The sequence below is a fragment of the Pleurodeles waltl genome, chromosome 7, assembly GCF_031143425.1.
Source record: "Pleurodeles waltl isolate 20211129_DDA chromosome 7, aPleWal1.hap1.20221129, whole genome shotgun sequence".
Classification (NCBI taxonomy): Eukaryota; Metazoa; Chordata; class Amphibia; order Caudata; family Salamandridae; genus Pleurodeles; species Pleurodeles waltl.
This window is the reverse complement of record NC_090446.1, coordinates 1,190,694,267-1,190,722,181: the sequence shown is the minus strand read 5'-3', so window position 1 is coordinate 1,190,722,181 and position 27,915 is coordinate 1,190,694,267. Positions and strand designations below refer to the sequence as shown.

Here is a 27,915-nt window from a genome sequence, read left to right as displayed (position 1 = left end):
GCTGTGGTTAGTTCCCTGAAGAAGCTCGGACCCTACCTGTTTAGGAGACCCTTTAGAGTACAGACTGACCACAGGCCACTCAGGTGGTTGATGCTAAATGAGGAGAGAACCCTAATTGTTTCCACCCCTATAGAGTATGGACTTTACAGTGGGAAAGCCTGGAACCTGCCATGCTAATGCAGCAGACCTTTCCAGGTTCTTCCACTTGGATGATAACTACTAGGATAAGTGTTGCTCATCACCTTTTGTGTGGAGGGGGGGCCATGCATGGAAATGCCTCTTTATTGATAGTCACCCCCTACGTTTTTGGACTAATGCTGCTGGTCTTTCAACTCTTAAGAGTGCACTGGAGCCTGCAAGCCATACCTCAGTTCCTGTGCCCTCACCTTGTCGTGTAGGCTCTCATTATTCTGATGAGACTACTGGTTTTGGGGGACTGAGTCTAACCTACTACAGGAGGCACCTGTCGGCCTAATCCAGGTTTTGCTCCAGCTAACTAGCAGTGCCTCATCTCTATCCAAGACCAGGGATGAATGGGCAGCCGAGCGCATGATACAATTGATTCCTCAGGGAAATCGTGGTCACTCAGATCACATCCGTTTCTCTCAGTTACATTAGTCTCACATATACAAGAACAATAAGAGGCAGTATATATTTCAATAAGGTTTTAATGAAGCAACAGCATCTTAGATAATAAAGCATGTACTGCAATAACCAGGACAATAAAGCATGACAGGATTAAAATTGTGACAATTTGGGTAAAGCATAAAAATAACAATACAATATTGTCACTAGAGTTGTTAAAATAATTCCTACCTAGGCTATGTTAAAGCACAGCTTGTTAAGCTCTAGTTCTACCCTTCAGGTTCCCCTGGAAAGATATCATCTCTCATACCTGAGCAAGAGGCCTGTAGTCTACAGAAGCAGCTGTAGCGAAGCAGTCAGCATACAGTTGTGGTCATCTGGCTGGAATCTCCCACTAACGTGTATGAAACAGAGAAGTGTTTCTATAATAAAAACAGCTGATGTTCTGAGAAAATGTCCCTACTAAAGGATGTGTATGTTTCTATGAACACTAGAGACAAAGGGGGTCATTCTGACTCGCGGCGGTAACCGCACGCCTGGCGGGAGCCGCCGAATGACTGCACTGCGGTCAAATGACCGCGGCGGTCATTCTGAGTTTCCCGCTGGGCAGGCGGGTGACCGCCAGAAGGCCGCCCGCCCAGCGAGAAACCCCCTTCCACGAGGATGCCGGCTCCGAATGGAGCCGGCGGAGTGGAAAGGGTGCGACGGGTGCAGTTGCACCCGTCGCGATTTTCAGTGTCTGCTATGCAGACACTGAAAATCTTTGTGGGGCCCCCAGGGGCCCCACAACACCCATTCCCGCCAGCAAGGTTCTGGCGGTCAAAACCGCCAGAACCAGGCTGGCAGGAAGGGGGTCGGAATCCCCATGGCGGCGCTGCCTGCAGCGCTGCCATGGAGGATTCCTCAGGCCAGGGGAAAACCGGCGGGAAACCGCCGGTTTCCCTTTTCTGACCGCGGCTTTACCGCCGCGGTCAGAATTGGCCTGGATGCACTGACAGCCTGTTGGCGGTGCATCCGCAGTCCCCGGCCCTGGCGGTCTATGACCACCAGGGTCGGAATGACCCCCAAAGTGTTACCAGGTTACCTGCAACCTATCTTACTGCAGCCTTGAGAAAAGCACAGAGTGAAAGAGATGTCTTGTTTAAGAACACGTTGCTGACCTAGGCAAATAACAGCTAGATAGAGAGAAATAAAACAAGCCTGCAAATGTGGCTATTGTTAAAATAATAAACGAAGCTGAATAAAATGTATCTAGGTTAAAGTGCACAGCGGCAGGCCTAGTTCGCTAAAATAACGTGTACGAAGCTATAACTAAAATGGCTACACAACAACCTTAAACTATGTATGTTTAATTGGTTTGTACCCTGTTGGCATATTCTAACTTGCCTGTAAGTCCCAAGTAGACCGTACCCATGGCCTGTAATTTGGAGGGCCACCCCAGGGACAGCAGCACTGATTATGTCTCCCTGGATGTGACAAAAGACGACTGTGGCTCCTAGCCTTCCACTGTAGACTGGAAGTGTAGTTTTTAAAGTCACCACTAAGACATGCATTTTACGTGTTCCAACAGTAAAACCCCTGTAATTGTCGTTTTTACTGTGGAAGAGGCTAGTAGCCCCATAGTCTAATGTGAAGTGGCAAGCTTCCATCGCAGCACTGCTAACTTCTGACTGGAACTAAAGGTGATAACTGTAAGATATCAAACAACTCTTTACATTATGCCCAAGTCTAAATTTTGTTAACTTTATATGTTGTGCGATTTTTACAAAGTTGCCACTTTGTTGCGCTAAATCCCCTCTGCCTGTGTGCTGCTCAACACAGGGTTCCTCATTGAGACAGTGCTCTGTGCTTCTGGGGAGATATGCAAATGACTCCTAGAAAAGAATACAGCAGCAGACTATGCTGAGAGAGGGTCCCTGCAGGAAGCCACAAGTGTTGCCCCAAAAAGCGAGCTGTTGAAAGCCGCCTTTGAAAAGCAAATGGGGGAACACTTGGGAAAGGGGCTGCCTTATTGTTAAGGTAGAGGCCTGAAACTCAAGAAGGGAGAAACCAGTTACCAAAGCAGTTTTCCCGGGGTATGTAATCCCCTTGTTAGCCACACTTTTGGTTTCTGATGGATATTTTATCTGAGTGCAGATTCTCCATTGCCCTCACCCCACCCTGTTCTGCGAAGTGGCGTCTTTACCATCCAAAATGGTCCAAAGTTAAAAATCAACACATTGTATCAGACCATTTGTTCTACGCTCTGCTTCTGACCGTACAGAAAAAGGACACAAGAAATTGGCATCAACACATAGAGTTGTTGCTTATATTCGACACTGCTGAGTCAGTTTCAGGGTTGCAGGAAGGAACCATGGAGGCATACGACGTCTCCTAGTGGTGCAAGGGTGTATTGCTGGAAGAATTCTCCAGATACAGTCTAGCACCTGGGGAACGTACAAAGGTGAAGAGTCTACAGGTAGAATATCGACCTGAGCTTTATCAAATGTAAGTAATGTGTTCATCGGTAGCTGCCAGATTCTGCTAGAATGTTACAGTACTTACTCTGTGAAATGCATGTAGTAACACTAGGCTTAATATTCTGATTCTGGGTTATGGATCTGTGGGCTACTTTGGTGATTTATAATTTACTTATTTTTTTGGCTTTGAGCCTTGGTTTTAGTGGATTTTTTCAGCTATTTCATATGATTGTTTTTTCATTTTTTTATTTTATTTCCCTTTGTGATAAGGAGATAGAATTGTTGTAGCATCCTTGCATATATTCACACGAAACATTTGCTAGGCTAGTGTTTATATTTTCTATTATGTGAATTCGCCATTGAAATGCCATCTTTTCTTTTCCCACCTTAAAGCTCATAGAGGAGAAAAACATTCTGGCTGAACAGCTGCAGGCAGAAACAGAGCTGTTTGCAGAAGCAGAAGAGATGAGAGCCCGCCTTGCAGCCAAAAAGCAAGAACTGGAGGAGATACTGCATGACCTAGAGTCCCGGGTAGAGGAGGAGGAAGAACGGAACCAAGGGCTGCAAAATGAAAAGAAAAAGATGCAGACCCATGTTCAGGTTTGTTTTTAATTTGGGTTGATCTTTGCACTTGCTTAACTATGTAAATACCAGTCACCCACCTCCTTGGAATTGAAATCTCAAATGGTAACTTCTAAATATAGCGTTTAATATTTTCTTACAAGAATTTGTACCGGACTGCTGAAAAGTTAATCTAAAGTGGAACCTGTGTCTTCTGGGTTTAAGGACCCATGATTAAGATTCACATATCACACACTTGAAACCAAAATAGGCTTTGAAGAAAAATAAGTTGCAATATTCCAAACCAATCACTAAATGGCAGTCGAGTGAAGCTATAAATGTACAGCTGTTAACAAATTGTTACTGTTCAGAGATTACCAATTACTGTTACTCCTAGCTCTCCTGTTATCTGTCTGGTATAGCATTCCTGGTCACTACTTCCTCCATTTATATGCTTAGTCAGAACTCAAGACTGTTGTTTTCCACAAGGGTCTATTTTACCTCCATGATTGTTCAATCTTTACATGTCCCCTCTGATCCATCATATCAAGTACCCACGTTTTTCTCTGTTCACACATAAGACCTCTGGGCATATCTATGCTGCTGCTACTGTGCTACAACTGCCTGGCCAAAGTTGAGTATTAGATGAGTGTTAGCCGTTTTAAATTGAACAGTGACAAGATAGAGATCCTCTGCCCGGTCTGATTGTCCACTTTTTTGGGACCTCTTTTTGGCCATCTTCTCAATGCCCAAGATCGCAGCTGTGACTATGTGTTAGAAGAACTTAACCTTGTAATATGTGAATCAGATCAGCTCAGTAATAGACCTGCTCTTTAGGTCTCTCCTAAGACAGCATACGTGCTGTCGCTTGCAAGGCATTTTGTTGAAATACAGGAGGATTAGAGCCCTCCCATTGGTTATCATTGACTGGCTTCACTGTCACTCTCATTTGCTTGCTTCATGTTTATCGGCATGTGCCACCTTTAATTCATCTTCTTGTGTTGGGCTCTCTCTGGAGGATGGCCTGAATACTTGTATCCTTCCACTTCTTGTGCTTTTGGTAGCTACTTTATTCTTTTTTGTTGAAGCACTCTTCAAAGTGTGTCTTTTACAGCTGGCTCCCTCTTTTATTTCTCCCTTTTCCGAGTACTTCCATCCCACCCTTTATTACGTTTTCCATTTGGTTCCTTCCTACCATCCCTCCACTTGTCTTAGTTGCTTGTACGTATAGCTCTTTACCTTCTGTACCTGTTTATTTATTTCTCATAAGGTATAGATTATAAATGTGTTCATTTTTGTGTGACTTTACTATTGTTATTCTGTCTGTCTTGCCCTACCAGACTATCTGGTTCACCAACTACAACTCATCCAAAGTTACACAACTAGGCTCCTGTTAAGACTGAAGATGAGAAACCACAGAGATCCAGTGTTAACATTATTACACTGGCTTACTGGCAAAGCATGAATTTTAAGTCAATGTGTCTTGTGCGTAAAATATGTTTTTCTTCAACATGCTCTGTTCTCAGTTCCCTTTTAAGTCTGTACTAGCTCTTTTTTGGCTACTGCGATCTAAGGAAAAACTCTTTCTTACTGTCCACAGATTTTGTGTTCACACTTTTGCCGAAAGTGCCTTCTAGTAACTCTGGCAGATTGCAGATCGTCACAAATTCAGGAAGGCACTGAGGTTGTTTATGCAACACACATAATTTCTTTTATGGCATCTGTCTTATTTCTGCAGTCTTTTGATGCTTATGTATGGTTTTCATTGTCACACTACTGGTTCCGGGATAAATGTTGTGCTTTATGAAATACCAAAATAAAAATGAAATTGACAGACTATGGTATACAAACAAGGCAATAAATTTTTTTTTCCTGGGGATAAAATGTTTGCTTCTGAATCGCTCCATCAATCGGCATACATTACTTTTCCATACAGGCACATTCTGGCATCATAATGTGCCTGTATTAAGAAAATAGTCATGATTATTATTGAAATATTTTTTTTTCTTGTCTATAATGACGCCCTGGCACACATGCACATTTACAAATGCTTTCCACCTCCCCACCATGACCTCATTGGCAGACAGAGGGAGCCATTAATCACTTTCTAGCAAGTTTCTGCATATACCAGCTTTTGGGACATAAAGTATATCCCTGCATGTTGATGGGTGTGCACCGTGTCCTGAATGCCAAAGCTGCATGGATATCTGGAACCCTGGTATTTAATTTTGGTCATGGGCAAACCTGGAACAACCTAGTCCAGTGGACCTTGTGAGGAGGAGGAAAGCGCCTAGGAATGGGTGGGAGGGGGAGTGAGGGCCAGTGGGGATCTTATCATGTGAATCCCAGTGAGCAAAGTGTGCGACGTTGTAAGAGTGCAGACTGTCCGCCCCATGTCATAGAAGTAGATGTCGCCCTGTTCAACATGAGGGTAACCATGAAGTTAGAGCATTCGCCCTGTGTAACGTCTGAGACACCCCCACGCCATACATCCGGTGCAGGCAACTATGAAGTTAGGGTCGTCCTCCTTGTGGTTTAAAGTCTGGTTCTCCTGTATGCCAGCGGGGACCACCATGAAGTTAGGGTAGTCGCAGTGGAAGGTCATGTCGTAAGGATCTGAGCCAGGGTATCAGCCATGAGGGACCTGCAAAAGGAGAATGCAGTCATGGTAACACCAACAACTGAAGGATCAACGGAGAAGACATCCGGAGAGTGTGGCGACTAGATGCATTATTAGGAAAAAATACAAGAGGTCTCAGTCCTCCCGCATCAAGGAGCCAGAGCCCACAAAGATGCTCACCAGTCCTTCCACTCTCGCCGGCTGCCATCCTGTTGAATAGGACTGTTCTAGGCCATCATGTCTACTGGGGATTTACCCAGAATAAGGACGTAACACTACTGAAGTTTAGTCCTAAGATCAAACTAAGATTTTATCATGAGGGGACTAGAGGGAGCTGCCTCTGGGGCACTGAACCAGGCCACTGCCTACTCTCCAGGCCTAACTCAGCCTGTTCAGCACAGTGCATCCCCACCGCCCATGAAACAGCACCCCTTTTGAGGCTTCAGTAGGGGTTTCCTGTAGAGGCAACAGCAATATGTCCCTCATCAGCAACAGGCCTCCGAGTACTTTCAAGGGCGAGGCCGGAGAGTAGGCCAACAGCGACCGTGCCCCCAGGGGCAATGTGCACCCAAACTCCCACCCCTGCTGCAAAACCACTTTAATTTGTCCTTGACGGCACCTGATCGCCCAGTGGAAGATTAGGTCATCTTTTACTTACCTGGATGTCGAAGCATCACATCAGACCAATGCGTACTCCAGGTCGTACAACAGGGATACTACCTACCATTCCTGTCCTATTCCCCCGTACATACCGTTCACACCAAAATGCTTCCTGGATGTTCTGGTTCTCTTGTCCAATGGAGCAGTAGAGAAGGTGCCAGCATCATCGATCTGGACTGCTACTGTTATTTCCTGGTGCAAAAAAATTATGTAGGCCTCCTACCTATCCTGGACCTTTGCCCTGTGAACTTCATCTGAATGGACAGGTTCAAATACTCATCCTGGCCAAAGTCCTATCTGTGCTGGATCCAGAAGACTGGATACTATCCCTGAGTTTGCATGGCATATATTTTCATACCTATTTTACAGTCCCACAGGCATTACCTGTGGTTTCAGGCTGGCCATGAGCACCTTCAGTTCTCTGTAGGCCTCTTTTGCCTTACCAGTGCTCCTCTGGGGTTCACCAAAGTGGTGCTGATGGTCGCAGCCCATCTGTGGAGGTTGGGAATACTAGCCTTCCCATTCTGCCACTACTAGCTGCTGAAGACCGGCCTACCTCAAGCAGTCGTAGGCCACTTCCAGACAACAGCCACCTTATTGACATCGTCTGACTTACACGCTCCCTTTCATCAGAGCCATTCTGGATACTTTGATGTTTTGAGCTATACCATTGTCTCAGCCAGTCCAGGACATTCAGATTGTGATCCCAAAGTTTGAACCCTTGACATTGGTCTTTGTGAGAGCAGCTCGGAGGCTTCTGGGTCTTTTGGCCCCCTACATCCTGCTTGTGGACGATGTGGGCTCTGCAGCACAAATTGAAGTCTCAGTGCGCTCAGCACCAAGGCAATCTGTCAGACAAATCATAGGGCTCTAATATCTGGCAAAAACCTGCCTCCATATCAACTTGCTGACACTGCAAGTAATTCACTTGGCACTAAAGGCATTCCTCCTGACCATCACAAAGGAATGGGTGGAGATTCTCACGGACAACATGACCATGATGAGTACTGTAAAAAGAATGGTGTAATAGGGTTGTGGGTTCTGTGTTAGGAGGCTTTGCCTCTCTGGAAGTGGGTGAATGTTTAGGGCAACTCCCTGACTGCACAGCACCACACAGGATCGTCAAACGTCACGTTGAACAAACTAAACCAACATTGCCTAGCTGATTACAAACAGCAGTGTGTGAGGTGGCACAGGGTGTTGTCCAGCAACAGGGAGATCAACGGCATGATCTATTTGCTCCAACAGACAATGTGCTGTGTCCATACCTTTACACATTTTGGCATTTCCAAGGCAGTCCTCCCTCAGAGATGCCTTCCGTATAGACTAGGGGTTGGGACCCCGGTATGCCTTCACACCCTTACCTCTCCTGCCCAGAGTACTGAAAAAGATCAAGAAAGAAAAGACCGGGCCTAAATCATCCTAGTGACCTCAGACTGGGCAGGAGTGCGCTACCCAGAACTTCTGGCCATGAGCACATGTCCTCCAGTCTGGCTGGCCTTTTGGGAGGACCTCCTGTCACATCAGTAGGGCCGAATTTTGCACCCGAGCGTGTTCAACCTACAAATCCATGCCTGGAGATTGAGCAGCGAGAGGTCATGGCTTTTAATCTTTCTCCGAGGGTAGTTGGTGTCATCTTGGCAGCCAAGCGTCTATCCACAAAATCTGACTATGCAGGACGATGGTCAGATGTTTGTTGCTTGGTGTTTCTCCCTACACATTCAACCTCTGAATGCTCAGTTATAGGACGTTCTCCTATATTGTTTTGTCCCTAGCCCAGCAGAGCGTTGCTGTGGAAACAGTTAAGGGTTACCTTTTGTCCTTTCTGCCTTTCTGTGTTTCCTACATCGGCCATCCCTTTTCAAATCACCTTTTGTGATGCATTTTTGAAGTTGCTCTCCTCGCCTTCTAACTACTAAGATTGCATTTCTCATTGTAATAACATCGGTCAGGCTAGTGAGCAAACTCCAGGCTTAGTGTGTAGTTTCACCATATACATCTTTCTTCCCGGACAAATTAGTATTTTGAACAAAATTGGCTTTTCTTCCTAAGGTAGTTACACACACATCCATCACCTTTCTATGAACCACCTTATCCTTTCATGGAGGAAGAATGGCTTCACTGCTTTAACCCTAAGAGCACTTAACTTCTGTGTAGACTGAACCAGACACTACCAGCAGGATGACTTAATTTTTGTCTATTTCTCTCGGAGATAAGAAAGACAGCGGTGCAAAAGAGGACCCTCCCCAGATGGATGTTGTAAGGAAATGCCTCCTTGGCATGGTTACCCCCTAACGTTTTGCCTTTGCTGATGCTAAGTTATGACTTGAAAGTGTGCTGGGACCCTGCTAACCAGGCCCCAGCACCAGTGTTCTTTCCCTAAAACTGTTCCTTTGTCTCCACAATTGGCGCAAACCCTGGCACTCAGGTAAGTCCCGTGTAATTGGTACCGCTGGTACCAAGGGCCCTGATGCCAGGGAAGGTCTCTAAGGGCAGCAGCATGTCTTATGCCACCCTGGGGACCCCTCACTCAGCACATGCACACTGCCTCACAGCTTGTGTGTGCTGGTGGGGAGAAAATGACTAAGTCGACATGGCACTCCCCTCAGAGTGCCATGCCAACCTCGCCCTCCTGTGGCATAGGTAAGTCACCCCTCTAGCAGGTCTTACAGCCCTAAGGCAGGGTGCACTATACCACAGGTGAGGGCATATGTGCATGAGCACTATGCCCCTACAGTGTCTAAGCAAAACCTTAGACATTGTAAGTGCATGGTAGCCATACAAGTATATGGTCTGGGAGTTTGTCAAACATGAACTCCACAGTTCCATAATGGCTACACTGAATACTGGAAAGTTTGGTATCAAACTTCTCAGAATAATAAACCCACACTGATTCCAGTGTTGGATTTATTCAAACATGCACACAGAGGGCATCTTAGAGATGCCCCCTGTATTTTACCCAATTGTTCAGTGCAGGACTGACTGGTCTGTGCCAGCCTGCTGCTGAGAGACGAGTTTCTGACCCCGTGTGGTGAGGGCCTTTGTGCTCTCTGGGGACAGAAACAAAAGCCTGCTCTGGGTGGAGATGCTTCACACCTCCACCCTGCAGGAACTTTAACACCTAGCAGTGAGCCTCAAAGGCTCAGGCTTCGTGTTAGAATGCCCCAGGGCACTCCAGCTAGTGGAGATGCCCGCCCCCTGGAGACAGCCCCCATTTTTGGCGGCAAGTCCAGGAGAGATAATGAGAAAAACAAGGAGGAGTCACCCACCAGTCAGGACAGCCCCTAAGGTGTCCTGAGGTGACCCCTGCCTTTAGAAATCCCCCATCTTGATTTTGGAGGATTCCCCCAATAGGAATAGGGATGTGCCCCCCTCCCCTCAGGGTGGAGGCACAAAGAGGGTGTAGCCACCCTCAAGGACTCTTGGCTACTGCCCTCCCAGACCTAAACACACCCCTAAATTCAGTATTTAGGGGCACCCCAGAACCTAGGAAACTAGATTCCTGCAACCGAAGACGAAGAAGGACTGCTGAGCTGAAAAACCTGCAGAGAAGACGGAGACACCAACTGCTTTGGCCCCAGCTCTACCGGCCTGTCTCCCCACTTCAAAAGAACTGCTACAGCGACGCGTTCCACAGGGTCCAGCGACCTCTGAAGCCTCAGAGGACTACCCTGCATCTAAAAGGACCAAGAACTCCCGAGGACAGCGGCTCTGCTCCAAGGAAGAAGCATCTTTGCAACAAAGAAGCAAATTTGAAAGAATACACGTTTCCCGCCGGAAGCGTGAGACTTTGCACTCTGCACCCGACGCCCCCGGCTCGACTTGTGGAGAACAAACATTACAGGGAGAACTCCCCGGCGACTGCGAGCCCGTGAGTAGCCAGAGTTTACCCCCCTGAGCCCCCACAGCGACGCCTGCAGAGGGAATCCAGAGGCTCCCCCTGACCGCGACTGCCTGCTTCAAAGACCCGACGCCTGGTAAGGACACTGCACCCGCAGCCCCCAGGACCTGAAGGATCCGACCTCCAGTGCAGGAGCGACCCCCAGGTGGGCCTCTCCCTTGCCCAGGTGGTGGCTACCCCGAGGAGCCCCCCCCCTTGCCTGCCTGCATCGCTGAAGAGACCCCTAGGTCACCCATTGAACTACATTGCAAACCCGACGCCTGTTTGCACACTGCACCCGGCCGCCCCGTGCCGCTGAGGGTGTACTTTTTGTGCTGACTTGTGTTCCCCCCGGTGCCCTACAAAACCCCCCTGGTCTGCCCTCCGAAGACGCGGGTACCTACCTGCTGGCAGACTGGAACCGGGGCACCCCCTTCTCCATTGAAGCCTATGCGTTTTGGGCACCACTTTGACCTCTGCACCTGACCGGCCCTGAGCTGCTGGTGTGGTAACTTTGGGGTTGCCCTGAACCCCCAACGGTGGGCTACCTTGAACCCAGCTTTGAACCCTGCAGGTGGTTTACTTACCTGCAAAACTAACAAACACTTACCTCCCTCAGGAACTGTTGAAAATTGCACTGTGTCCAGTTTTAAAATAGCTTATTGCCATTTGTGTGAAAACTGTATATGTTATTTTGCTAATTCAAAATTCTTAAAGTTCCTAAGTGAAATACCTTTCATTTAAAGTATTGTTTGTAAATCTTGAACCTGTGGTTCTTAAAATAAACTAAGAAAATATATTTTTCTATATAAAAACCTATTGGCCTGGAATTGTCTTTGAGTGTGTGTTCCTCATTTATTGCCTGTGTGTGTACAACAAATGCTTAACACTACCCTCTGATAAGCCTACTGCTCGACCACACTACCACAAAATAGAGCATTAGAATTATCTCTTTTTGCCACTATCTTACCTCTAAGGGGAACCCTTGGACTCTGTGCATGCTATTTCTTACTTTGAAATAGTACATACAGAACCAACTTCCTACACAGTCTTTCTTGCACTAAAAGCTTTTCAACCCCTTCTAGTCCACAAACACATTCTTGTCAAAACAGACAATATGACAAAAATGTACTATTTAAACAAACAGGGGGTGGGGGGACACACTCATCACAACAGTGTCTCCTAGCACCAAAAATTTGGCATTGGGCAATTCACAACAACATTTGCCTGATAGCACAAAATATACCAGGCATTCACAATCAGTTAGCCGACAATCTCAGTTGAGATCACCAGCAAACTCACGAGTGGGAAATACATCCCCAGATTCTACAAGATTACTTCTACCGCTGGGGGACACCAGACATAGATCTGTTTCCAACAAAACGCAAAATGCCAAAACTTCGCATCCAGGTACCCACACCGTCAGTCCAAGGGCAATGCTCTATGGAACAGTTGGTCAGGGATATTTGCTTACGCTTTTCCCCCTTTCCCACTCATTCCTTTCCTAGTCAACAAACTGAGTCAAAACAAACTCAAACTAATACTCATAGCACCAACGTGGGCTCGCCAACCGTGGTACACCACACTGTTGGACTTCTTAGTAGTACCTCACATCAAACTCCCAAACAGACCAGATCTGTTAACAAAACACAAACAACAGATCAGACACCCCAATCCAGCATCCCTCAACCTAGCAATCTGGCTTCTGAAGTCTTTGAATTTGGCTATCTAAACCTTTCAAATGAGTGTATGGAAGTCATTAAACAGGCAAGGAAACAGTCAACAAGGCTTTGTTATGCTAATAAATGGAAAAGGTTTGTTTTCTACTGCCAAGCAAATCAAATCACACCGTTAGAGGCCTCCATACAAAACATTGTGAGTTACTTACTACACTTACAAAAAGCTAATCTTGCTTTTTCTTCCATCAAAATTCATCTCACTGCAATCTCTGCTTACCTGCAGATTAAACATACATAGTCACTTTTTAGAATCCCAGTTATTAAAGCCTTTATGGAAGGACTAAAAAGGATCATACCTCCAAGAACCCCACCCGTACCCTCGTGGAATCTTAATATTGTACTTACACGACTCATGGGTCCACCGTTTGAACCCATGCATTCTTGTCAAATCCAATTTTTAACTTGGAAAGTAGCTTTTCTAAAAGCCATCACTTCACTATGAAGAGTTAGCGAAATACAGGCGTTTACGATGAAGAACCCTTTATACAAATACACAAACATAAAGTGGTGCTCCGTACAAATCCAAAATGTTTACCAAAAGTCATATCACCGTTTCATCTAAACCAAACAGTTGAGCTCCCAGTCTTCTTCCCACAACCAGACTCTGTAGCAGAAAGAGCACTGCATACATTAGACATAAAGAGAGTGCTAATGTATTACATAGACGGAACAAAACCTTTTCGTAAAACTAAACAACTGTTCGTTGCTTTCCAAAAACCTCATGCTGGTAAAGGGCATAGCCAGATGGATAGTCAAATGCATTCAGACCTGTTACCTCAAAGCTAAAAGAGAATTACCCATTACACCAAAGGCACATTCCACTAGAAAGAAAGGAGCAACAATGGCCTTTCTAGGTAATATACCAATGACAAAGATTTGTAAGGCCGCCACTTGGTCTACACCTCACACCTTTTCTAAACATTACTGTGTAGATGTGTTAGCAACACAACAAGCCACAGTAGTACAGGCTGTATTAAGAACTTTATTTCAAACAACTTCAATTCCTACAGGCTGACCACTGCCTTCGGGAGGATTACTGCTTTGTAGTCTATGCACAGCATGTGTATCTGCAGCTACACATGCCATCGAACGGAAATAAAATGTCACTTACCTAGTGTACATCTGTTTGTGGCATGTTGCGCTGCAGGTCCCACATTTTCAACAAGGAACAGGCGTATACTCACTATACTCCCTCATTCCCAAAAAGGATGGCTCTCTCAGGCCTATCCTAGACCTCAGATCTCTAAAGCTATATATCCTGTCAGATCACTTTCACATGGTAGCTCTGCAGGACAACATCCCACTACTACAAAAACAAGATTACATGACTGCATTAGACCTCAAAGATGCGTATTTCCATATACCAATCCATCCAGCTCACAGAAAATACCTCATGTTTGTGATAGCAGGAAAACATTATCAGTTCAAAGTTCTACTATTCGGCATAACAACGGCTCCAAGGGTATTCACAAAATGTCTAACGGTAGTGGCAGCCTACTTAAGAAGACAACACATACATGTCTTTCCATATCTGGACGATTGGCTAATAAAATCAAGCAATTTTATACAATGCCAACAGCACACTCAATACGTAATAGAGACCCTACATACACTAGGGTTCACTCTCAAGTACCAAAAATCTCATCTTCAGCCAGCACAGGTACAACCTTACCTAGGTGCTATTTTAAATACGCAAAGAGCCTTAGCCTATCCAAATACACAAAGGATACAAGCATTCTAAAATCTCATACCACTAATACAGCCAAATCAACAATACAGTGTAAGATTTATAAATGATGGCATCCTGCATAGCAATAGTACCGCATGCAAGACTGAACACGAGGGCACTACAACAGTGCCTCTCACAGCAATGGTCTGAAGCACAGGGTCAATTGCAAGATCTGGTTTTGTTGGACCGTAAAACGCACAAGTCCCTTCAATGGTGGAATCTCAGCAATTTAATGAGGGGACGGTCATTTCAAAACCCTGTGCCTCAGACCACAATAACAACAGATGCATCAGTGATAGGTTGGGGAGCTCATCTCAACAACCTTACCATTCAAGGGGAATGGGATTTAAAACAGTGAAATTTTCACATAAACCATTTACAATTATTAGCTGTGTTCCTTGCCCTAAAAGCGTTTCGACCCGTTCTCAAACACAAGATTGTGCTGGTAAAAACAGACAATATGACAACCATGTATTACCTGAAGAAACAAGGTGGGACACATTCATCTCAACTGTCGCTTCTAGCCCAAACTTTATGGCAATGGGCAATTCACAATCACATTAATCTATTAGCAGAATACATTCCAGGAATACACAATCAGCCAGCGGATCTCCTAAGGAGGACCCACCAACAGACACACGAATGGGAGATTCACTTTCAGGTACTTCAAAAGTACTTTCAAAAGTTGGGGAACACTCAGACCTATTTGCAACAAGTATAAACGCAAAATACCAGAACTTCACATCCAGACACCCACATCCTCTATCCAAGGGCAATGCTCTATGGATCATTTGGTCAGGGATACTGATCTACTTACAGCATCAATAAAAGGTATTGTATGCTATCTAGATCATTTACAGACAAATCTAGCTTTCTCATCCATTAAAATCTATCTTACTGCAATATTAGCATACTTGCAGACTATTCAACACACCTCTCTCTTCAGAGTTCCAGTTATAAAAGCCTTCATGGAAGGATTAAAATGTATTATTCCCCCTAGAACACCACCTGTTTCTACTTGGAATCTAAATATCGTACTCACCAGACTCATGAGCCCACCTTTTGAACCCATGCATTCCTGTGAGATTCAGTTTTTAACATGAAAGGTCGCCTTCCTAGTAGCCATTACTTCATTGCGAAGAGTTTGTGAAATACAAGTATTCACTCTTGAAGAACCTTTTTTCCAAGTACACAAACATAAAGTTGTACTTGGAACTAATCCCAAATTTCTGCCAAAAGTGCTATCACCTTTTCACATAAACCTTACAGTGGAATTGCCAGTCTTCTTTCCTCAGCCAGACTCCGTTGCAGAAAGAGCCTTTCATACTCTTGACATCAAAAGTGCTCTAATGTACTATGCAGTTAGAACCAAAGAATTTAGTAAAAGAAAACAACTTTTCGGTGCCTTTCAACGACCACATAAAGGCAAACCTATCTCTAAGCAAGGATTAGCAAGATGGATTGTTAAATGCATACAAACATGTTACATTAAGGCAAAAAGACAACTTTTGATCACACCTAGAGCACATTCCACTAGAAAGAAAGGTGCGTCTATGGTATTCTTTCGAAACATACCAATGGCAGACATATGTAAAGCTGCCACATGGTCTACTCCTCATACATTTACAAAACATTATTGTGTAGATGTATTTTCAAAACAACAGGCCAATGTTGGTCAAGCTGTTTTAAAAACATTATTTCAAACAACTTCAACTCCTACAGGCTAGCCACCGCAATTTTGGGGAGAGTAACTGCTTTGTAGTCTATGCATAGCATGTGTATCTGCAGCTACACATGCCATCGAACGGAAAATGTCACTTACCCAGTGTACATCTGTTCGTGGCATGTAGTGCTGCAGATTCACATGCACCCTCCCTCCTCCCCGGAAGCTTATAGTCGTTGCAGTTTTAATATTTGTACATATATATGAATTTACATTTGCATGAACATCTACTTTAACTTAATATTTTTATAGAACATTTAAATTCTTACACTCTGTCACTCCTTCCTACACCCTTTTGCGGGAAAACAATCTAACAATGGAGTTGATGCCCATGTGCAGTATGACCGAGAGGAGTCACTCGATCCCGTGACTCTGAAAAAACTTCTTAGAAGAAAAACAACTTGTAACACTCCGAGCTCAACACTAAATGGCAGAATAATGCATAGCATGTGAATCTGCAGCACTACTAGCCACGAACAGATGCACACTGGGTAAGTGATATTTTCCATATATATATAGATAGAGATAATATATATATAGAGATAGATAGATATGTGTATGTATATATATATATATATATATATATATATATGCATATACAGGGAGTGCAGAATTATTAGGCAAGTTGTATTTTTGAGGATTAATGTTATTATTGAACAACAACCATGTTCTCAATGAACCCAAAAAACTCATTAATATCAAAGCTGAATATTTTTGGAAGTAGTTTTTAGTTTGTTTTTAGTTTTAGCTATGTTAGGGGGATATCTGTGTGTGCAGGTGACTATTACTGTGCATAATTATTAGGCAACTTAACAAAAAAAAAATATATACCCATTTCAAGTATTTATTATTACCAGTGAAACCAATATAACATCTCAACATTCACAAATATACATTTCTGACATTCAAAAACAAAACAAAAACAAATCAGTGACCAATATAGCCACCTTTCTTTGCAAGGACACTCAAAAGCCTGCCATCCATGGATTCTGTCAGTGTTTTGATCTGTTCACCATCAACATTGCGTGCAGCAGCAACCACAGCCTCCCAGACACTGTTCAGAGAGGTGTACTGTTTTCCCTCCTTGTAAATCTCACATTTGATGATGGACCACAGGTTCTCAATGGGGTTCAGATCAGGTGAACAAGGAAGCCATGTCATTAGATTTCCTTCTTTTATACCCTTTCTTGCCAGCCACGCTGTGGAGTACTTGGACGCGTGTGATGGAGCATTGTCCTGCATGAAAATCATGTTTTTCTTGAAGGATGCAGACTTCTTCCTGTACCACTGCTTGAAGAAGGTGTCTTCCAGGAACTGGCAGTAGGACTGGGAGTTGAGCTTGACTCCATCCTCAACCCGACAAGGCCCCACAAGCTCATCTTTGATGATACCAGCCCAAACCAGTACTCCACCTCCACCTTGCTGGTGTCTGAGTCGGACTGGAGCTCTCTGCCCTGTACCAATCCAGCCACGGGCCCATCCATCTGGCCCATCAAGACTCACTCTCATTTCATCAGTCCATAAAACCTTAGAAAAATCAGTCTTGAGATATTTATTGGCCCAGTCTTGACGTTTCAGCTTGTGTGTCTTGTTCAGTGGTGGTCGTCTTTCAGCCTTTCTTACCTTAGCCATGTCTCTGAGTATTGCACACCTTGTGCTTTTGGGCACTCCAGTGATGTTGCAGCTCTGAAATATGGCCAAACTGGTGGCAAGTGGCATCGTGGCAGCTGCACGCTTGACTTTTCTCAGTTCATGGGCAGTTATTTTGCGCCTTGGTTTTTCCACACGCTTCTTGCGACCCTGTTGACTATTTTGAATGAAACGCTTGATTGTTCGATGATCACGCTTCAGAAGCTTTGCAATTTTAAGAGTGCTGCATTCCTCTGCAAGATATCTCACTATTTTTGACTTTTCTGAGCCTGTCAAGTCATTCTTTTGACCCATTTTGCCAAAGGAAAGGAAGTTGCCTAATAATTATGCACACCTGATATAGGGTGTTGATGTCATTAGACCACACCCCTTCTCATTACAGAGATGCACATCACCTAATATGCTTAATTGGTAGTAGGCTTTCGAGCCTATACAGCTTGGAGTAAGACAACATGCATAAAGAGGATGATGTGGTCAAAATACTCATTTGCCTAATAATTCTGCACTCCCTGTATATATATATATATATATATAATATATATATATATATATAGAGAGAGAGAGAAAGATATATAGATATAAATGGGCATATTTAAATAGATATATAGGTATATAGATAGGTTTGTGTGTATATTATATATACATATGATATATATATATATATATGATAAACAAACACACATGTAGACTAGCAGAAGAGAACATGCGCTTGCCAAAGTTCTTCATGCGTTTAGGCTAGCCAGTCAGGAGGTGTGATGAAAAGGCTGCCTGGCTGTGAACTCGGGAGCCAGACCATGGCTTTGTCTAAATGTCCCAGAGGGTAACCATTAAGGCTTTGTTAAATGGCAAGCAATTCAGGAGGCTCCTGGCCAGGCTGGAGAACCTTCATCAGAAAGTTTGTTTTGGCCTTGGCAGCTTTTTGCATAACCATTGCAATGGATGGACTCTACTCTGTGGCAAGACCTGAGGGAGAGACAACTCCAGTGTCTAAGGAGGTGTCAAGACCACTTATATATTGCAATTTCTGCATACTAGTTATCGTCATTATACCATTAGACAAATTCATCCCCCTCATCATAGTCATTGTTGTGAGAATTTGAGCCAAAGAACTGATGTAAAATATGAGCTCTGCTGCATGGTAAAGGCAATGTATTCGGATAGGAACGCAGCCTCTGTAAAAGTCAATTCAAGGATGCTCAAGGTTAGAAACCACTACAAGTAGTGGATCCTTTTCTGATGTCTGTGTGATTGTGAAGGGAACTGACACAGGGAGTGGCACTAGAACCGAAGTATGCACCTATGCTGGTGCAATCCCCAAAATTCAAGAGGCAGAGATGGCGTTGAGGGCGAACCTGCTGGCTAGACTCCGAATGGAGGTCTCTCTGGATCCTTGGGGCCTGAAGGCATGCCCGAGAGAGCTGGGAGAGTGTCAAATATATGCAGCATGGCCCCTCTAGAGGCCTCCTTTTGGGGAGATGGTGCAAACAGATTTGGAAATTTGGGTTGCATAAGGACCAAACTTTGAATCGGCTCATCAGGTGTTCAGGAGTGAAACAGAGAGTCATGTTCATGCCCTCATGCTCTCTCTGGAGAGTGGAGTGAGGGGGCTGGTTTCCCCTTTGATTTTTTTTATTTTTTTTTATGCTGTTTCACTGATGCATCCGAAGACTTGGACCACAAAAAGGATGTGCTGCAGGAACAACTTCTGAAACAGGACCTCCTTTTCGACCAGTCCTGGCACAGAAACTTTCTAATTTGGGTGACTTAGGGCCTGATTTAAAATTCGGCAGAAGGGTTGCTCCGTCACAACTGTGACTGATATCCAATCTGCCAAAATCTAAATCCCATAGGCTAGAATGGGATTTAGATTTTGACAGGATATCCGTCAGGGAGCAAACCGTCTGCAGAGTTCTAAATTAGACCCTTCGAGTTTTGCCTCGAACTCCCATATGGCCTTCATGTTCGCAGTTGTCACAGGTCCTGTGGCTTGCTCTCACCTTAGGTACCACAGGCATACTTTCCAGGGACTGAGGGGTAGGGAGGAGTCTGTTGCACACAATTGTTCACGACATTCCCAACAAGGTTTAAACCCTATCATTTTGGGAAGGGACCCATTTCCCTTCACACTGGTAAAACATAATTGTGGGGAAAAAGACTTGTCAAACATGAGCTGTAGAACTTTGGATCCTGGTCTGAAGGCACAGTGTAGAAAGCAAGCCCTTTGTGGTATGTGAATACCATGTAAGAGGTCCAGGGGTTGCCCAGTGAGTAGACAGGGCTTGCTATGCAATCCCAAAGTGCTCTTTTTAGGGGTAGTGTGGTCGAACAGCCTTAGGCTTAACTCAGAGGAGTACAAGACATCTACAAATACACACAATAGTCAATAAATGAGACACAACAAAAAAAAAAGAGTTGTACACCAATTTATAAAAATAGCAAGTATCTTTGTATATGTTTAGGCATTCGACAAAAATCATTAAGTAAGTATGTTTTTAAATAGGAATATTTTTCACTTTAAAAGCAAACACAGGGCAATTTCTGAGTTCTGCAAAGTTATCCTGTGGGAGGAAATGAGTTCTGCAATTAGGTACTATATGATACTTAAGGGACCAGTCTTCGAAATTTAAGGTGAATATTGGGCTAGGGTCAGGACCACACCAACAGGTCACTCTGGGCGGCACTGGGGCGGCCAGGTGCAGATATGTATAGCGTCGGGTGCCCAGTGTATTTCAATGGAGATGGGTCTCCATGGAAAAAGGCTGCAGTCTCTGGCTGAAAGATCAGTCTAGGTCAACCAAACAGGTAGGCTGCAAACGTGGGTTGCTCGGGGATGTAGGTGCACCTTTAGTCCTCTTCTCCAAGGGTCAGGGTGCCGGGTACAGAGGTGCACCTTGGTGCTGGGTTTCTGTGTCCGGGAGCACTCGCAGTTGAGGGATCCTGTGGTCTGCTTCTCTAGTGCCGGGGTCTCCCCTAAATACTGATCTTAGAGACGTTAGGGGTGTGTAGGGTAGTAGCCAATGAACTACTGACCCTTTGAGTCACTACACCCCCTATATGACCACTTTCTGTGTGCATAACCCTGCCCCATAATTCCTAAGTATGCCACCACCAAGAATTGTATTTCTGAAAAATTGTGTCCCCCTCGCAGTAGCCCACCTTAGGGGTGGTACTAGCCTCAGGGTGGCACGCCTACCTAACTAGCTACATTTCCTGCCTGTCCAGGTGCCAAATGGGCTCCGGGCAGGAGGGGTGCCTTTGTTTCCTGTGAGGGGGGCGGGATTTGCATTTCAAAGGCAGCCCTTTGAGGCTTGCCGCCTTAGGCAGGCTAATCAGCAGGTCATCCAGTGGGAGGGGGTATTACACCCTCTTCCCAGTCAGGCTTTTGTTCTTGACCTCCTGAGAGTAGAAGGCTCTCACCCTAGGGTTCCAGGACAGTGTCTCAGGTGGCAGGCTGGCCGTAATTGGTCTGTGAGCTCTCCAGAGGCTGATAGGGTTTCAGTAGGCACCTCTAAGGTGCCCTTTAGGTGCAGGTATTGGTAAATCCACCACTGGCATCAGTGTTGGTTCACCAATGCAAGATGTTTGATACCAAACATCCCTATCTTCAGTGAAGTCATCATGTAGCTGGGGAACTCTGTCTGACCAGTGTCCAGCACATGAATTTAAAATGGCTTCACTGTTCCCTTATTATCTCTCAGAATTGACAGAGACATAGCTCATGCAGATATGCCCTCACATGTAATATAATGCACCCTGCCTTAGGGCTGTAAGGCTTACATATATTGCATAAAGTTTTAGAGGACATTGCGCATCGGCTGTGTGCCATGTTGGGTTTTCACTTTTGTCTGCACCAAGACACGTAGCCTGTAGTGGCAGCCTGTCATGTGCTTGGTGAGGAGTCCCTGAGGGTGGAACAATTATTGCTGCAGCCCTTAGCCACCATCTTTTGTACCCCAGGCCCAGGGTGCCAGGGGTACCATTTACTAGGAACTGGAAGAAGGTGCAGAAGGTTTTGCCAATTGGGGCAACAAATGTACTATTTTGGGAAAGAGATCTGGCACTGGCGATCTGGTTAGCAGGAACCAAGTGCACTTTCAGTCAAAATTATATCAGATACCAGGCAAAAAGTGGGGATTAATCATGTCAAAAAGAGGCACTTTCCTGCACCCGGAAAGTAAAAAACTAGGGTCAGAGGGCCTGTTTGGCACGTTTATGCTGCCTCGCTGGTCTCTTCCGGAGTTGTACACCTGCATGACGCCCCCTACTGGCATGCAGGAGTACTGCTTTTGAGTTTTCTGATTCAGTCTGATGCCCTGGGGGAAGGTTCACAATCTGAGGAATCTCTGTTGGCAATATCCAATAGAAGGTTTTTCTTTCATCTTTCAAGAGAAACACCCTGCTTTTCCAGGCAAACAATCCAGCATCCATGCTTTACCTAGACAAGCAGGGAGGTATGAGAGCAAGAACCATTTTTCCTTTGAGGCTCAAAACAATCTGAAGATTGCTGGTATCCAGAAATCTCAGGTTAAAGCTGTTCATCTGCGCGGTATTCAGGTTTTCAGATGAACCTTTTGAGGATAACCATCCAAAAGAATCACAAATGTGTTATAAGCGATGCTGGTTTGCGAGTCTTTTGCAATTGAGTTTTTCTTGAAATAGATAATTTTGCAAATGAAGAAAACGAGTTGTCCTTACTTTGCTTCGAGGTCTATCAAATGTATTTATGCCTTTCCACCTGTATCCCCATTTCCCGAGAGTAATCCTCAAATAGACTTACTTGAAGGCCAGAATGATGCTTATTTCTCAAGAATGGCCCGGCAGTAGCTATTCACATATATTTTCCTTCTGGATAAGAACAACCATACATGAAGCTACCATGCAGACTGGACCTTCTGCATAAGGTTAGAGGCTGTATTTTCAGTGGCAACATACTGCACTTCATTCTTCACTCACACTTGTCAGCCTGGTTCCTGAACTCAACAATATGGTAATTGGAATCTTCCTCCTGAGGGCATGAATATGTTGAAGGAATCCAGAAGACCACCTACAAGAGTTCCTTCTCCTTTAAGTGGAAGAGATTCTGCATTTGGTGTAATCAGACATTTTATGACTACCACCTGCCAAGAAGAGGTTGTGTTTCCAAATCTCCTTCATTTAGCCATGGCAAAGCTGAAAGTGTTCCCTATTAAAAACCAACTTGCAGTTGTCACTGCCTAAAAAACACCCTTCACAAATTTCCTTTTTTACTATTCCTGTGATTAAGGATTTCTTAGACAGGAGGCAGAGCTTGCCACAAGGAAATATGGCCGCGATTTAGGTGAGCTCCCGAGCTGCCAGGGTGAATACCCCCCAAAAATCTGCTACAATCCTGTCGGCGACGGGGCATAAATTGAGCCCTGTGCCCCTGGTCACGAAGAGGAAAGAAAAAAAACACTGGGGCTGTCACCAGAACACTGGGGGCGATGAGAACAGTGCCTTCCACCTGGCGCAGCCTGAGGGCAAGATGCCGGATGGGCGGCTGAGCTGAGGTTGTAGTGGAGGAAGCTGGTGGTAGGGTGGCAGCGGGGCGTGGGACTCCCGGAGAGGGTGCTTCCCTGCTCCCCCTCCCGACAGCACTGAGGCCAAGAGAGCGGAGCGACCCATGGTGCTCAGAAGGTGGACACAGTAGTGCGCCGCTGGGTGAGGAGGTGTAAAAGAGAAGAGGCAGCCCGGCCACAGTACAGTAACGAGGAGTTGAGCGATCCCCAGAAACGCACATAGATGTCTTGATAGCAACTATGAAACATCTGGAAGGACAGGTCAGATCGCTCACCAAGAGAAGTACAGTAATGGAAGCCAAGTTCGAGGACCAGGAAGGGAGGTCCAGGAGGAACAACGTGAGATTGTTCGGAGTACCGGAGGGCATGGAAGGCCAGAGTGTGGACTTATTTGTAGAGGACTTGGTCCTGAATAAACTTAAGCCAAAACAACTATCCAACTTTTTCTCAGTGGAGAAAGTCACACAGGATACCTGGTCTTCTGCCGAAACCAGGGGCCCCGCCACATACGATAGTAGCTAGTATCCTAAACCATAGGGCTTGGATGGCATCCTGTAGGCAGCCAGATCATATGGGGGATCAAAAACAGGACAATGCTACTATCAGCTTCCTCCCTGACTTTACCCTTAATGTGCAGCGCCAAAGGAAGATCTTAAAGGAAGTAAAAAAAAATACTGAGGGCCAAGGAGCTGAAGTACATGATGCTATTCCCGGCTTGGTTGCACGTGGTGGCGGATGGCAAGACCTGGCTCTTCAGGTCCTCGGAGGAGGCATGGGACTGGCTGGAGGGCAGGAGGCCAATAGGCAAATGACACGGAGACAATGGATAGCCCTGCTCCACCAGCACAGGAGGAGGGGCACGACCTCATGCGGGGGATGGGGGTGTAGGCGCATCCTGCAGCTAGAGGAAGAAACAGACTCTGGATTGTGACCAGGGGCATGGCAACCAGCAAATGTATTGGGGGGTACATGGGTTAAATGCATAGGTGAAATCCGTTCAGAAATACCATACAGGTGGAAATTGAAACCCCCCCCCCCCATCGAGACATGTTACAGTTTGGGTGAAAGACGCTCAGCAAGTTGGGGTGGTGGGCAATACTGGACCCACAGAGCAGGGTTGCTGGGAGGGGGGAGTTGGGAAAAAAAGTTTAATGTTTGTACCTTTGAGTGTAGTTAGGTTTTTGAAGCCGAGTGGGTAGGCAACTTGGGTTGACACAGTACAGATGGGAGGATTCCAGGCACTTGATTGGGAGAGGAAGAAGTGAGGCAAGCAGATCTGCCCCCCACATCTACAAAACACTTACAAATGGGTAGTCCTTCGCGAAACCTGACCGTATGGTCATTGAATGTCAATGGTCTGGGTAGCAGGATCAAACGCACACCGGTCATGCAGCATAAAAAGCGTCACACACAAGTCATAGTCCTGCTCCGTGAGACACATCTCTGAGGGAATCACTACAAGACACTCAATAGATTTGAATACATGCTCAAGGCACCACTGACTCCGGGGACGTGGTCATATTACTTAAGAAGTCAGTAGCCCTCACTATACACCAGGTAAAGTATGATAGCAATAGGAGGTTTACGACATTGTCGGGAAATTGGGGGGGAACGGCACTCAACGTGTGCTCTTTGTATCTTCCCCCACGCCTGCAGGAGGCTGCGCTCCCGGAGATAGGGGACCTGCTCCTTGATCTGCCCCCTTGGGCCCTGATACTGGAGGTGACCTAAACTTGAACTTGGACGCAGGGAAGGACAGATCGGAGGGGAGGAGGGCTGGAGGAGGCAAGAGATTACTTCTTCAGTTTGCCGTGGCAGTGGGTCTGACTGATCCATGGAAGGAGGGCAGCCCACAAACGAGACAACTTCTCTGCAACTCATGGGAGCTTCTCCTGCCTAGATTACAGCTTCACACTGAGCGCTCAAGCCCACCGGTTCTGGGACGCAACCATTAATGCAAGGGGGATCTCTGATCACTCACCATTGGGGGTCACATTGTTGGGTCCAGTGAGAGACTTCACGCTACCGGGTCGCCTGGATGCCTAGGTTTTGCAAGAGTAGGAGACCAGAGATAAACCGCAAGAAGGGGCAGTTCTCTACTTTAAAGAAAATCGGGGCTCAGTAGCCTCTGTAGGTACGCTGTGTGAAGCTTTTAAGGCGGCCCTCGAGGACAGGCCCATTAACCGGGCTGGCAAAGAAAGAAATGCGGCTGCATTGTGCAGCTATGGAGAGAGAGAGATGATGAAGCTGGAGGGACTAGCCCTGGCTTCAGGGGATCCAGAGCACCGAGACGAACTGAAATTGAAACGGCTGGTGCTGCGGGCCCTGGCGGAAAATCACACCAGGAAATACGCTACTGCAGTCAATTGTCGACTGTACGAAGTCGTGGACAAAGCAAGCAAACTTCTAGCTTGGCTAGAACGGAGGGATAGAGAAAGCGCACGTAGTAAATGCAGGGCATGTCCTGCAGACGTCGGGTGCTGAGATAGCAGAGACTTTTGCAGACTACTATGAGAACTTATACACCTCCAGATCCACTATGTCCACAGCAATTGCATTGATTTCCTCCAGGACATACAAATGCTGGTGTTACAGGAGGTCGATAGAGATGCTTTAGAAGGAGATATGATGGAAGAGGAGGTGACCTTTGCCTTTCAGGACCTTCAGTCAGAAAAGGCCCCGGGCCCAAAGTGGGATCCCAGTTGAACTGTATAAAGGAATGGCTAATATAATTGCTGGCCCACTGTTAGATATGTACAGGGATCGAGGCTGACTTCCAGCAGACCAAAGAGCAGTGACGACCGTTGTAATTAATAAGGAGGTTAAGCCCCCGACAGCCTGCAGCTCCTATATAGGTCCATTTCCCTGTTAAACATGGAAGCAAAAGTACTGGCAAAAGTCTTGGCAAACAAACTACGAGGAGTCATAGCAACACTGGTACATCCGGACCACTCCAGGTTCATGCTAGACCAGAGCACGCGGCTTAACCTCCGGCGCCTGTTTAGGGTACTACATCTGACGGCCGATCCCTGGTCGGAACAGGCGGCCTTTATGGTGTTGGATGCCAAGATGGCATTCGATTCACTAGAATTAATTTATATGTTTGCTGTCCTGGTGAGACTGGGCTTTGGCCCACAGTTTTGTGCATGGGCCAAAATATTGTACACTTTTCCCATGGCATGTGTGAGGGTCAACGGCGTGGTGTCTAGGGAATTTAAGATGGGGAGGGGCAACCATCAGGGGTGTTCCCTGTCTCCTCTACTCTTTGCTCTGGGTCTGGAACCACTGGCTGCCTGGACCCGTCAGGATCAACTGGTCAGGGAGATACAGGTCCTGGAGGGCTGGAAGGAGCGCGTATCCCTTTATGCCGATGACATACTCCTATATGTCTCGAGGCCCTCCCTTACGGTGGGTAGGCTGATGCACATCTTTAAGATTTTCTGAGAACATTCTGGTTACACTATAAATTGTTCAAAATCGGTGGTGTTCCCTCTCTCTGGGGAGAGTCCCAGCCTCCCCTGGGATTGCGGGCCTGCCATAGTTAGAGAAGGCTTCCGTTATTTAGCCATATATGTGACTAGAGATCCCCTGGACTTCCTGAAAAGAAATTTAGCTCCCCAATTAGAAAGACTCAAAGGGGATGTAACACATTGGAATGGCCTCCCGTTGACCCTGATGGGCAGGGCAGCCCTCTACAAAATTGAGGCTGCAGAGACTGCTATATATGATGCAGAATACTCCTTTTAAGATTCTGAGACAAACCTTCAGCACAATAGACTCGGAGGTGCATAGGCTGCTGTGGGGAAGGGGCGCGCCCATAATGGCCCTGGCCAAACTGAAAAAGGGGTGTATGACGGGGGACTAGCAATGCCAGACATCTGGAAATATTACTGGGTGTCACACCTTATTGTGGCTAACGAGTGGGTATTCGCAGATCAACAGAACACGGCGTTCAGGGCCCAAGGCTCAATTGCATGACACCAGATGTGAAGGAACCCTGCTGCACCACACAAGGGTTGTGATCTGGACATGGAAAGAAGCAACTCACTATTTGGGGTGGGCTGGGAGGCTCACTGACCTCGCCACACTGTGGCTTAGTGATGCCCTTCCTGAGGTGCGGGCCTCCAGTGCTTCCAGAAATGGGAGACGATAGGCATAGAGCGGTTGGACAATGTGTGGAGGGGACAGGCTTATATCAGCTTTGACACATTCAGAGAGGAATATGCAATGGCAGATACAGAACATTACCGGTACCTGCAACTGGGGCACGCACTAAGGAGACATCTCAGGGAGGGGACCAACTGCCAGAGGCCTTACCGCTGGAAGATAGGGTTCTAGGGTAACCACTTCCCAGAAAAGGAATCTCATTGATTTACAAAAAATTGATCAACAATTCCCCAGACCGATTGAGCAAGTTGAGGGAGGCATGGCAGGCGACCTGGGCACCTAGAAGATGGTGAGTCGGGGGAGGCCCTTGGAAACTCCAGGGACAGTCATTAGGGCCAGATTCTGGCTTGTGCAGCTGAAAATCCTGCATAGATCATACTACTCTGCACATTGCTACACAAAATTGGTAGGGTGTTGAACTGGCAGTGTCTGAGGGGCTGCAAAGAAGAAGGCACATTCATACACACACTCTGGGACTGCCCCCGGATAGGGCACTACTGGACTAGTATAATCGGTGAAATGTCCTGAACCATAGCGCTGGCTGTACCTTTGGATCCTAAGTGGCTAATCCTTGGAATATCAGGAGACCACTCCTGGCCCAGATA

The 27,915-nt window shown here is 46.0% G+C and overlaps 1 protein-coding gene across 4 annotated transcripts in view; it reads left to right on the top strand.

Annotated features, from left to right (window-relative positions):
- Positions 1 to 27,915, top strand: part of MYH10 (myosin heavy chain 10) — a 955,741-nt gene that overhangs the window by 621,934 nt on the left and 305,892 nt on the right. For all 4 annotated transcript variants that reach the window (XM_069200300.1, XM_069200299.1, XM_069200302.1 and 1 more), the window contains exon 24: positions 3,438 to 3,644. In XM_069200300.1, coding sequence (XP_069056401.1) covers positions 3,438 to 3,644 — 207 coding nt within the window. The remainder of the gene's footprint in view (positions 1 to 3,437; positions 3,645 to 27,915) is intronic.